Source organism: Microtus pennsylvanicus, chromosome 11 (genome assembly GCF_037038515.1).
Source record: "Microtus pennsylvanicus isolate mMicPen1 chromosome 11, mMicPen1.hap1, whole genome shotgun sequence".
NCBI classification, from domain to species: Eukaryota; Metazoa; Chordata; class Mammalia; order Rodentia; family Cricetidae; genus Microtus; species Microtus pennsylvanicus.
In genome coordinates, this window is record NC_134589.1 from 37,822,987 (window position 1) to 37,835,825 (window position 12,839).

The 12,839-nt window shown below is 44.3% G+C and overlaps 2 protein-coding genes across 2 annotated transcripts in view; both read right to left on the bottom strand.

Moving 5' to 3' along the window:
• Positions 1 to 6,812, bottom strand: part of Heatr6 (HEAT repeat containing 6) — a 33,536-nt gene extending 26,724 nt beyond the window's left edge. The window contains exons 1-5 of the mRNA XM_075991317.1: positions 6,570 to 6,812; positions 4,529 to 4,636; positions 2,842 to 2,982; positions 1,770 to 1,885; positions 598 to 712 (exon numbers count right to left, since the gene is read on the bottom strand). Of these exons, the coding sequence (XP_075847432.1) occupies positions 598 to 712; positions 1,770 to 1,885; positions 2,842 to 2,982; positions 4,529 to 4,636; positions 6,570 to 6,788 (699 nt within the window). The 5' untranslated portion in view covers positions 6,789 to 6,812. The remainder of the gene's footprint in view (positions 1 to 597; positions 713 to 1,769; positions 1,886 to 2,841; positions 2,983 to 4,528; positions 4,637 to 6,569) is intronic.
• Positions 6,813 to 7,957: 1,145 nt separating this feature from the next.
• On the bottom strand, positions 7,958 to 12,179 carry LOC142831868 (protein Wfdc21-like). Its single transcript, XM_075942284.1, has 3 exons — positions 12,026 to 12,179; positions 9,753 to 9,853; positions 7,958 to 8,103 (listed from the first exon to the last, which is right to left on the bottom strand). The coding sequence occupies exons 1-2, from the start codon at positions 12,120 to 12,122 to the stop codon at positions 9,759 to 9,761; spliced, it is 192 nt and encodes a 63-aa protein (XP_075798399.1). The 5' UTR covers positions 12,123 to 12,179; the 3' UTR covers positions 7,958 to 8,103; positions 9,753 to 9,758.
• Positions 12,180 to 12,839: the final 660 nt, after the last annotated feature.

Below are 12,839 nucleotides of genomic sequence, written 5' to 3' on the forward strand. Positions count from 1 at the left end.
AAGTTAAGTAATATGCTCAAATTATTCTATCGGTAGCCACCAGAAACCATGACGCATATAAATATGCACAGGGAAGTTGTCTAAGAGTCATTAAAACTTAAAAAATGGGAAGGTTGTAAAACAAGGCATCAAATAATAAACATGCTCTTTCAAAAAGCTGGTGGCCCACAGGATGAATTATTTCCAGCAGTCATACCTCAGTCAGGTACCAAAAATAACTTTCACTATGTTAGATCTATAATGTTTAAAATATATGCTTCTGAATTAAAATATGTTCACATATCATCATATTTGTCATTAAAATGATATTATTGAGCCCTTTCTTCCTTTTTACTCTAAAATCATTCATAATCATTGTACTGTTTTTAGATTAAGGAGGAGAAAGAATATGGCCTTTTAAGTTGTCAAAACAACACTCAGAGCAAACCAAAGCAAGCAAAATGGTTCCTTATCATTTAAATTCAAAGGTGTGGCCTCAGTGCTGATGACTTACAGACACCATTTACACATCTGTGTAGCTCTATCTTTCCAGATGAATCTAATAGAGCAGTCAAATCCTCTAGTCTCCGTTTGGATGTTAACAGCAGCTCCACCTACCATGCAAAATGTTATATCATCCATATCAGACGATTTTGGAGACTGTAAAATGGTCAAGAAAGCTTGGAAGCAGACATTCTGGTAGGACTCCTCCAGGTAAGGCTGTCCTGGAACACTAAAACACAAGCAGAGAGAACAATTCAAGCGGTCTCCTTTGAAATGGTTCTTATAGATAGATAAGAATTAACAACAGCAACGCAGACTGCTAAGTCTAGCACACATCACTGAATGCTACTGTACTCTAGAAATGGCACTTTGGCTGATTAGTACTGCTGGACTAACACAGGCTTGAACACACATGAAGGTGGAAGAGAACTATGTCACAGCAGCGTAGTGGAGGAGGTGTGGAGAAGAAATAATCTTCTTTTGGTTCTGCCATTCAGTCACAGGAGGGAAATACCACAGACAGATCCTGCAGAGTGAGAACAAGACCGAGTCTGCTTTCCCAGGCACGGGACAGACAGAACTATGTAGAGACAAGGCCAAGTTTGTGCTGCCTGTCTGTTACTGCACGGTATGGTATCAGTTCATCTTTTTTTTTTTTTTCTTTTTTCTGACACAGAGTTTCTCTGTAGCTTTGGAGCTTGATCTAGAACTAGCTCTTGCAGACCAGGCTGGCCTCGAACTCACAGATATTCTCCTGCCTCTGCCTCCCGAGTGCTGGGATTAAAGGTGTGTGCCAACCACCGCCTGCCAGCTCCATCTTCTTAAAGAATATGGGCTTAACAGAAACTCTCACAAGAGCCTAAATTTACATAAATATTCTTTCTAAAAGAATATGACTAAAATTTACACCAACAGAAAATAAAACTGACTAACATATTCACACACCTATCACTTCTAGCATGCATTTCTCCCTTTATTTCTGGATAGGTTTTCTTTAATTAAAAACAGACAATACCAGATAACCCTGCTAAAAAGCATGGAAAATGTAAATTAGGTTCTCTCGTTTTGTTTATTGAGACAGTCTGACCTATTGCCCAAGCTGGTCTGGAACTTGCTATGTACGATAGCCTCAAGCTAAGGATCCTCTTGCCTCAGCCTCCTGAGTACTGGGATCAAAGTCATGCATCACCAGGCATAGCTTAACCTAGGTTATTTTTCTACAATCTACAAAAGACCCAGGAGAGTTCTTCCTTCTACTGTTGGGAAACCAGGTTGGATCCACATACCTGAGACACAAGTTTGCCATACAATGCACTGCAGCTCTCCTGACCTCAGGATCAGAGTGAGCTGAGTCACTCAACTTCATCAAGAGGCCACTCTTGCCTAGCAGGTCTGGGAGATACTGAAACAAAATATCAACAGTGTGGGTATAAGAACAGCTTCTAGGAAGACTGTACCTGTTAGACAATATTTTCCTAACTAAAGAACAGTTAAATATAAAAAAAATTAGCCATTAGGTAAATCCTTCAATGGCTACCTAAACATATGCCAGGAATCAGCAGTAAGAATCATGACTAGGGGGCTGGAGAGATGGCTCAGAGGTTAAGAGCACTGGCTGTTCTTCCAGAGGTCCTGAGTTCAATTTCCAGCAACCACATGGTGGCTCACAACCACCTGTAATGAGATCTGGTGCCCTCTTCTGGCAATGCAGACAATAATGCATAATAATAAAATAAATCTTTAAAAATCTTTTTTTTAAGAAAAAATCATGACTAGGTAATTGCTGGGGCTCTTTAGTCTTGGATACGTGGACGAAGGGTGACGATGATAATAATGGCCAACAGTTATAGCCAAGCACCGTTTCATCCTCAGAGCAATATCTTAGGAAGGCTATACATGCAATTGTGGCAGGATGGATATTTGAAAACAGGTATCTTGGCTCTCAAGTCTGTGTTACTAGCCTTTCAAAAGAAAGATGTAACAGTTTAAAATACCTGATGCAAACCTAGAGTCACCTGGGAAGAGGGGACCTCAACTGAGGAACTGTCTCCATCAGGTGGCCTGGAGAAGTGTTTGTGGGGAGTTCCTTTAACTGCTAACTGATGTAGTGGGCTCCAGCCCACTGTGGGTGGTGCCATCCCGAGGCAGTTGGGCCTGCACTGTATAAAAAAGACAGCTGAGCAAGCCAGAGGAAGCAAGCTAGTAAGCAGCATCTCCCGGTGGTTTCGGTTACAGTTCCTGCCCCAGCTTCTTTGGATAATTGGCTATAAGTTGTAAAATGAAATAAACACTTTCTTCCTTTAGTTGCTTTTGGTTGTGCTGTTTATCACGGTAACAAAACACAACCTAAGACACTACCTTTTGACATTTTGAACCATTGCAGTAAACCAGAGCAGCCAGGGCTTGAAGAATTTCCATGTGTGTCCAAGAGCTGCACTGCTGAATAGCTGAAATTGTATAGGTCAATAGGAAATCCAAGTTCTGCTCGTCTACAACCACCTAACAAGAAAGGAAAAAACAGAGATGATCTAATGGAAGAGAGCACACGTTCATCTTTTTTGTACCAAAGCACTGGCTCTAAGTTTGATCAAGATAGGAGGAGACCGTCTCCCTGCTATAGGGTCTTGATCACTTCTGTCCCTTTGATATCTCCAAAGTAGAACCTGGAGGTCCTTGTAACTTTTCCTGGAACTAATTAGAAACTGACAACTATAAACACAGATACAAAATTCAATACACTGAAATGTCTTAATTCAATTAAACTGACTTAGCATATAGTAACTATTCAACTAATACGTAGCAAACAAACACATCTGCTAACTATGTATTGTCATGATGTGAGGAACACACCAAGAAGATATGACAAACCCCTGTCCCCTAGAGTTTATAATTTTCTCAAGAAAAAGTGGGCTGACCAAAACCCAATTTATGGACATTCAAGTCCATATTTAGTGTCATCAAATGTTAGAAAGTTGGTTATGGGCTCTTGATGCCACAGGTGTTGGGAAGTTCTCCAATTGCCAGTGACACAGAGATGAAGCATATGACAATAGTGAAAATTCAGAAGCCATCCCACATCTGTCTGTGACAGTCTAAACCTGGAATATATGCAGCTGGTCACACGCCAGCATCTAACACACACACAGCTGGTTGCACGCCAGCATCTAACACAAGCAGCTGGTTACACGCCAGCATCTAACACACGCAGCTGGTTACCTGCCAGCATCCATCCCCTTGCCCAGCAGCAGGGTTCTGCTTTTATTTGGATGCCCTCCTCTCTCGCAGTCTGAAGGATTCTGGTTGAGACAATGCTAACTGATATTCGTACACTCATCTACTCATGGATTCACTTACAAGTTTTACAGATGGAGAACTGCAGAACAGATCTTGGCAGAAATAACTGTGGTCTTTTTATACTGGGGCTCCCTGTTCCCAAGATACTTGTGGGGTTTTATATAGATTTCAAAAATAAGAGTTTCAGGAAAAGTGAGTAATATTGGTGGGAAAGACATAGGGAATCATTTGACTATGTTCTGGGATATAACTCAATCAATTCTATTTTCCATGGGAAAAAAAAAATCTAAGTTGGTATGAATGATGTTGGTTTATTGAACCAAACATAAAAAGAATATTCTCATAAGCAAAAGTCTAGAATCTCTCAGAAAATATATTCAGCCAGAATTCTACTTGGTCTTAATGATATACTCTTATTAAGCATTGGTTTTTTTCGGTGGTACTGATGCTGGGATTGAACCCATGGCCTCATGTGTGCCAGGCCCTCAAGGCAAGGCTCTACCAATGAGTTGAACTCCCAGTTCAAGGCATTATGTTTATTTGAAGCTTTTCAAAACATCAGAGAACCGACCTGGGCATGGTAGCGAGCATCTGTAATCCCAACACTTTAAATAAACATGAACAAAAAGATCAGAAGGGCAAGGTCTTTCTCAGCCAACCAGAGCTAAGATCCTGTCTCAAACAGAACAAAGAGCTGAGCCTACCATATCTGCATTCACAGTCTGAGCCCTGAAGTGACACACATGCTTACCTGCAGTCTGTAAAGTAAATGGTGGATCAGCTGGGACACTTTGCTGACAAGGTGATTCTGACTAAGAGGCACCAACTGACAAGCCCGCACAAGAACAGCACTGACGTCCTAAAAAAAAAAAAAAAGATAAATGCACCGGTTAGCCGAGTGAGCATCCCAAATACAGCACCGGTTAGCTGAGTGAACACCCCAAATACAGCACCGGTTAGCTGAGTGAACACCCCAAATACAGCACCGGTTAGCCGAGTGAGCACCCCAAACACAGTCAAATGGGAAAAGTATAATGAATGTTCCACACCCAGTGAGGGAAAATATCCCAGTGAAAGTTGAGGCAGAAAGTAAGGTTTGGGGGAATGAAATAACAAAAATTAGGAAGTACTAAAAAGAAGGAAAGGAACTTTTACCATATAGTACAATTAAATAACAAAAGAAGGGTTCCAGCATGGAAAAGCACACGTGCTACAGCTAAAGGTACCAAGCGAGTCAGACATTCAATGCTACGGGGCAAATCAGAAATACACTTACGTGACTTACATAGAATTAGAAAGATTACAACAACAAAAAGAAGGCGCTAACCACAAATGACACTACCTAATGACGCTTGCTAAGGAAAAAGGCTCTGAGCCGGGCTAAAAGGCTAACCAAACATTTCCCCGAACCACGGAGAACTGACAGTCTAGTGAGGGAAATAGAAAGAAACACAAATAAAGTAAATTAAGAACAGAAAGAATTCCACAGAAACCCGGTAAAGAGGGCTCCTGAAGGTGAATTTTAAGCAGAATCTGGAATGATCTGAAGAATGAGCAGAACTTTGCCAGGCAGACAAGCAATCAAAAAGCCAAAAGATGGGGATGGAGGGTGGGGAGCCTTGGAGACCGAAAAGCCCTCAGGTCTTGAACAGCAACACGTTCCAGATGACTGCACCTGGGGTCCAAGAGGAGAAAAGGGGAAAAGCACACCTTGTCGCTGCTGCACAAAATATCAAAGTGTACAAATAAAAGTCCCCCTAAATATCAAAGTGTACAAATAAAAGTCCCCCTAACTTCACTCTTCATTCCACTCCGCTCCCTTAGCCATGCTGAGCTTGTCTGGATTTTCCCCCTTTCTATATAAATGTTCAGTTATTTTTAAAATCTCCTCCTTCCTTGAGCTTCACGTACTGACTTTTATTAAGCAAGTTGTTTCTGTCATTTGCCAATGTACAATGAAAATCTCTGACCAGTTTTACACTTTTATGGGTTTTTTTGTTTGCTTTTTTTTTTTTAACTAAATAGTAGATTCTGGCAAAGAACAGTCTGGAAAGGGGCTAGTCTGGAGAAGACCGGTGAGAAACCAGGGGAACAGTTTGGGCAGGAATTAGTTTACCTAAAGCAGAGACAATAAGAATAAAAAGGAGACTAAATTGAGGAACATGTTTGAGACAGATTCTGCTGGATTTTAATCCGACAGGCCCCAGGATAATGGAAAGGAACAGCATGTCCGCCTTGTGTGTATTTCAGGTGGGTAGAGTAGAACGGACTGGGACTGTGGGAGAAGAGCCGAATAAAGTCACCGTTGAGAGCTCTCAAGTTGGAGGTGTTTGAGGGCCATGGTAGGACTGGCTCAAGGATTAGGGAATTAATGATACACAAGGTCCGATGTGTATCAGTAAGATTACTCTGACAGTAGAAGTGAGGCAAAGGAGGAGGCGCTAGTGCGGAAACAAAATAGAAAACACCGGCACCAGGGCAAACGTAGGCTCCAATTAGCCAAAACCGTGACACTGGCTCTCTGTGAGCTTCAGTGTGTTCATCAACGAAACCAACAAAAATTATCCTCGACATCCCTGGAATCGTTCGCCAGGGATGGCAGCCTAGGGCGTCAGAGCAGCAGCCTTTGAAAGATGCTAGCTTGCAGCCTTTCAGATGGAGGGCAGAGAATACGGCACAGACGAAGTGAGAAAGCCAGCCTGGAACTAAGGCACTCTGAGGACCGGTGACACCCGGAAGGTCCGGAGGAAAGAACCTGCCGTTGTCCAGGAAGGGGGAGGCGCGCCGCTTACCTCGGGGGCTACGCTGCCGCCCTCACTGTAGTTCTCGGAGATGAGCTGGTCGAAGAGCAGGTGGATCTCCATGCGGGACACGGTGCTGTCATCCGGCTGCAGCGCGCGGAGCCTGGCTGACAAGCGGCGGAACCCATCGTCCTGCTCGGGCGACAGCTCCTGCGGGGCCCCTCGCGGCTGCCCACAAGGAAGCGACGAGGCGACCTGCACCGCCGCCATTTTTCCTACGTGAGCCAGCTGGGAAATACTTCCGGGGCACCGCTTGGGGGCAGGACTTCGCTGAGAGCTCTAGTTCCGGAAAGTCTTTATTGCACTACTGGTTGCAACTGTGATGATGAGGTTATCGTTCCATCAGCCTGGTATCTTGTAAAAGGTGGCAGAAATAAGGCTTGAAAATTTCCCCCCCCCTCCCCCTCCTTATCCTCTCAGAAAGTTCGCTCCTGGTCCTGCTGACATTCCTAGAGTTTCAAGATTCTGGCTGAAGCTGGAGAGCACTGTGACATCCTTGTACTCTTACTTACATCCTACCAGAATTCTTGGTCTTCCTTACCCCTAGTGAGATAAACTGATAGTTATAGGAGCGGTTCTCCTTGCTTGACACCAAGAGTATCTAAAGCAATCCTCAAGACCTGTTCAAACATTGCACTGAGCTAGGATGTAGGGCCTGGTTCTTACCACAATAGAGGTATGAAGAGACTGTGTGAACAGTCCGGGTTTAACGACATGGGTGACCCACATAAAGTGTTATTCAAGACTGAATGACCTTGGTATCATAGAGTAGTATACTTCTAAGCTGTGAACTTTCACAGTTTTAGGGTAGGAGGTTGGTGTGTAGGGGCTGCTATCATGTAGCTCAAGTCAATGCAAGCAGTCTTCAAAGGCCTCTCTGGGAACTCTGCATATAGTTTTCCTTCGGTTGGTGATGACCACAGAATAGGGATGTTCATTTTCTTGGTGAACCCAAACTGCCATCCACAAGGATAGATGTTATCAGAACTCAACACATTGGCATTAATTAGTAGCTTTTCTGCTGTTAGGATTAGATACTCGAGAGGGACAGATTAAAGGAAGGAAAATTTATTTTTGGTTCCCTATTTCAGAGGTTTAAGGCTGTCTGTGGCTGGCTCTCCTACTTTGCTCTGTAGTAAAGCAGAATTATCTTGCCAACAAGTGTGTTTGGTTGAGGCTGCTCACCTAAAGCAAGCAGGAAGTGACAAGAAGCAAGGCAGGCCCGGGACAAAATACCCCAGTGATATATCTCCTTCAGTAATGCCCTGCTTCCTGAACAGTGCCATCAACTATGGACCAACTGCCCTCAACATATGAGTCTGTGGGAGACATGTCATAGTCAAAGCACGACAACCTCCAAATAATGCAAGCAATGTGGAGACGTTTACAATAATGATTTATTAAGAGAAACACCTCCTTGTCCCTCCCCCACTGTGTTCCTTGTAATCTTCATTCATGGCCTCCATTTTTAAGAGCTTTCTTGGGCATGGAGTTCCAAACAGGCAAATTTTTTTCAAGGTAGAAACTGTAGAAAGAGAGGTGCAATTATTAGAGAAGATGACCCTCGAGAAAATTCTTTGTTGGAGAAATAGATATAAAAAGAATACTTGTTGTCAGGCAGAGGTGGCATATGCCTTTAATCCAAGCATTCAGGAGGCAGAGACAGGCAGATCTCTGTGAGTTTGAGGTCAGCCTGGCTTACAGAGTGAGTCCCAGGACAGGCTCCAAAGCTACACAGAGAAACCTGTTTCGAATGTTCTTGAGACCTGCTGTTTGAGGGGTAAGTAGCTACCTAGAATGCAAAGAGAAACAGCAGTTCCTGATTCTGGAAACCCATAGCACTGTATAGAAGCCAGCAAGCGCTACAGATGGGTGGGACAAATACAGTGTTCTGAGCACGAACAGTTTAGGTTTGTTTGTTTTGATTTATTTGTGTGGATGTTTGTGTATGTGCAGTTACATGCGTGTCGTGGCCTAAGGGGACAGAGGACAGATTTTTTTTTAAAATATCTATTTATTTACTTATTATGTATACAATATTCTGTCTGTGTGCCTGTAGGCCAGAAGAGGGCACCAGACCCCATTACAGATGGTTGTGAGCCACCATATGGTTTCTGGGAATTGAACTCAGGACCTTTGGAAGAGCAGGCAATGCTCTTAACCACTGAACCATCTCTCCAGCTCCCTAGAGGGCAGATTTTGAGGCCAGGTCTCTCCTTCCACCATGTGGATTCTAGGGATCAAACTCAGATCGCCAGTCTTGGCAGCAGGAGCTTTACCAGACTGTTGATCCGAACAGTTTGGTGTTGAGAGTATATGCTAAATATGCTAATACAATTTAACCTACAGAAGCACTCCCACGACTCTAGACTGTCTTTTCAAGTCCTGTCCCTTAGACATACCATATAGCAGGTTTTTTTAAATTCTTCTTTTCAGTTAGTAGGTACTGAAAATTAAAAAGGGAAACTTATACAGTATTATGAATCCCATTAAATATTTTACAGAAAAAGCATCTGCTTAGGTCAATATGGCAATGTGCATCAAAGGCTTACTATGATTATTCTTTGGTCATTGATTATATATATATCAGGTTGTATCCCAAAGGAATTAATAAGGGTGTGCACATTTTAATAGTCATACAGTCATATTAATATTATAAAATAAATGTCGTAAGCTTATATTTACAAAGATTGTTGGCAGAAGAGCATATACAAAGGGCCACAGAGAAGGCAAAGATGGTGGGATGGGACTGAGGATAAGTACTGATATTAAAATTGTTGGTTAATTATTTTTAAATTGAAAAGCTAAGGAATCAAAAAGCTACAAGATTCTTGTTTTTAAATATATTTTTTATATTTGAGCACAGTTAAATATGTATCACAGTCATAAACAGACATCATTTTTGGGGTGATGAATAATGGGTGATTTTATCTTCTTGCTCAAATCTTGTCTGATTTTTCTCCTGGATAGACTGGGTGGGGAAATTATTCTAAAGGTTTGGAAAGCGCCATCCTGTGGTAGGTGCATCTTCTTCATGGAGGGAAAAGGGGAGAAACTCTAGGGAGACACATGGGAGTCTATCCTACCAACTCCTGGAAGTCCCATGGGGTCAAATGTCTAACCTGCCTGGTCTAGGCGAGACGTGTGGTAACAGTAAGGGTAAGATGGTTTTACCTGGTCTTAACTTGTAACACAGACATGACCGCACCCAGTGCTGACACACTGATCCCCTTGTGCACAGTCCCAGTCACCTCTGCAGAGCTCAGTGCAGGCACCTAAATCAGAAGAGATCATCTGAAAGCCAGGCAGGTGGGATAAACCGGAAATCCCAGCCGAGGCAGGCAGCTCCTCAGCTAATGGCCAGCCTGGACTACACAGTGAATTTACCCTCTCACAACAGACAAATAGGGCCAGCCTGGACTACACAGTGAATTTACCCTCTCACAACAGACAAATAGGGCCAGCCTGGACTACACAGTGAATTTACCCTCTCACAACAGACAGACAGATGGTGAAAGCCACTGTGCTTTAGGCTCAAGTTCTGGGGATGACAGTCCTCGCTTAAGGAGTAGATTTCACTAGTTTCTTTTCGCTCAAGGCAGAGTATAATTTGTAAGCTGTTACCGTTTAATTCTGTTAAAAACAAGGCACACACATAACTTCATTAAAGCAAGCCCACTTTAGAGATGTGGATAGAGGGGTCGGTCGTATTTGTGGAAAGGAAGGAAGACGGTGGCGTAAATGACAACACATCCCCACACCATAGGACATGGAGTAGAGCAGGGGAGATTTTGACTGTGAGGTTAGTCTCCCTAGCTCTGCTTTACAGCATGCTCCCCAGTGTTTCCAGTGCTGATGCTCCTCTGAGATGAGAAAGTTGAAGACCCCTTGACCCTATTCACAGTAGTGTGGTCAATCATTAAGTATTTGTGTTGAGCTTTTTCTCTATATAAACTTTTTCTATACATAAGGCCCCTTGGCGCCTTCCAGTGCAAGTAAGACCGCCATTTAAGGTCTTGAAAACAAAGCAGTGTGTTGCAAGTGTCCTGCAAAGGGAAACTGGAGGACTCAAAGGGCTCAGAGGAGAAACGACATTATTTCTTGTTCATCAGAAAAAGCAAGCCTTGAAGTGCAGGAATATTCTCAAGGAAGAGTAAAGGGAGAAAGCGGACGGAGTGCTGAGGAAAGATGCAAAAATTCCCAAGGGGAAAATGTCACAGGGCATGGCTTCTGCGTGTGTTCCTTAGAGCGCAGACTCTACTGAAGCGCTTCCACGGAATGACTCTTCAGGTGGTGTCCCTTAGACATACCTAATTTGCCTCTCTGGGCAGGTTTGGGAGCGGCTGGAAGTAAAGCAGGAGAAGCAAGCACTGCAGAGGGCAAGCAGGATTTGGGGTTCCATTTGACAGGCCAAGAGAATGAGGTGTCACTTGAGAAGATTATCTGCTGCGAAAATATAGACAGAACCAGGATTCAACTAGTCAGCACATGGAAGAAGGAAGAGAGGGATGGGGAGAGCTTTTGGGGGGAAGCTATTGCAATGGCAGAGCCTTGGAGTAATCAGGGCTGAACACAGTGAGGAGATGGGAGAGCAAGGGCAGGAAAAGATGCAATGTTTCAAAAACAGGAAGTTGATGGAGTAGGGAAAAGAGTAAAGAAGAGAGGCCTAAGCTGGATCTGAAGACATTTCTGAGCGATACATTTCAGTAAAAGATAAACCAGGCTGCATGGTGTTGGGGGGAGGGTGTAGGGTCGGGTGGGGGGGGGATGCAGTGTCAGGGCTACCAAGATGAGACTTTACTTCTGAGAAGAGTCAGGAGACTCATCCGGAGGACCCGAGAGTAAGGCGTCAGGAGTTTAATGGGGCAGAATTTGAGGCTGTGGTTACCAAAGGGCTAAGGGAAGAATGGGCAGAGAATTAAGACTACTCCTTTGAGAGGTCAAAGGAGGTGAGGTGGATCATGCCTGTATCCAGCATAGCAGGACCAGGCAGGAAGATTGCTGTAAGTTTGAGGTCAGCTTGGGCTACGGTCTGAGACTGTCTCAAACAAACAAACAAACAAACAAAAACCAACAAAAACCTATGACAACAAAACCCTTTTTGAGAATATCGTTGGTAAAGGAGATTGTCATAATTAGAAAAATGCCTTCTGTAGACAGGAAGAAGCTGGTGAAGAGGGAGAAGTGGGAAGGTGGAGAACCGCTGCTGAGCAAGCAGGAGCAGAGAGTTCACATAGGTGACCAGCTAATGGAGGGAGAAAAGAAAGAGGCAGAAAAGGGAGTCTGTTCTAGGGAACTAAGAGGTGACCATCAAGGAGGATCCTAAAGAGAGCTTGCTTTCCTCCCTCTCCGCCCCACTTCCTGCGCGCATGCGCAGTGGTTCTGGATGGCCTACTTCTGCCACCTTCATTTAAGACAGAGCAATGCTACCTTTTGCTCGAACTTACCTAAGAGATGCAATGGTCTCACTGCAGCCTGAAGCTCCTGAACCTCCAGGCTGAAGGTGACGAGGGACACCAAGAGAAGGAAGGCCCCCAGCTTCATGCTGCCGGTGGAGGATTTCAGCCAACATGCAGCAGAGCTGAGAACTGCTAGAATTTAAACCTTTCCACCCACGGGAGCTAGAATGCAAAGTCAGGGGCGGGTCTGCACACCATGGAAGCCAAATCCCCTCCCGGAAACTAGCATTGCTGGAAACAAACCACGTGTGCCCTGGGTGGTGCCACGTTACCCATGCCAGGCTCTGTGCCAAGAACACTCTCCTCTGTCCCACAAACAGAACTCTTGAAGTTGGAAAGTTGGGAGGCCTGAGGGGCTCTCATTCGTTTTCAACAAAGCATTAGAGGCCAAGTCTGGGCACGGAGCATGCTGGGATAAGGAAGGTGTCCTTAGGGAATTACAGTCCAGAAGCTGGCTGTCATAGGAAAGACCTCATCTGCTTTTCCCCCTCTCCCCTCGCTGCTCTAGGACAGGGAGTAAACTGAGGACAGGAAGAGGCAGTGGGAGAGCTAGTGGGGTACAGTCACCTGTTGATGAGACAGTAAGCCGCCAGTTTTCCTCTGCCTTGATGTGATTGTCTCTGCTGCTTGGAGTCTTGGTTTTGGGGAACCCTAACTGGCAATATCCATGTTAACCCCCCACCCCAGGATGCCTCTTAGCCTGCCGCGGGACTTGGAATGGAGCGATAGTGACACCCAGCCTAAGTGTGAACTTAGCCAGGGGTGAGGGTGAGGAATGATGGGTAGCAGGGTCAGTTTGTTG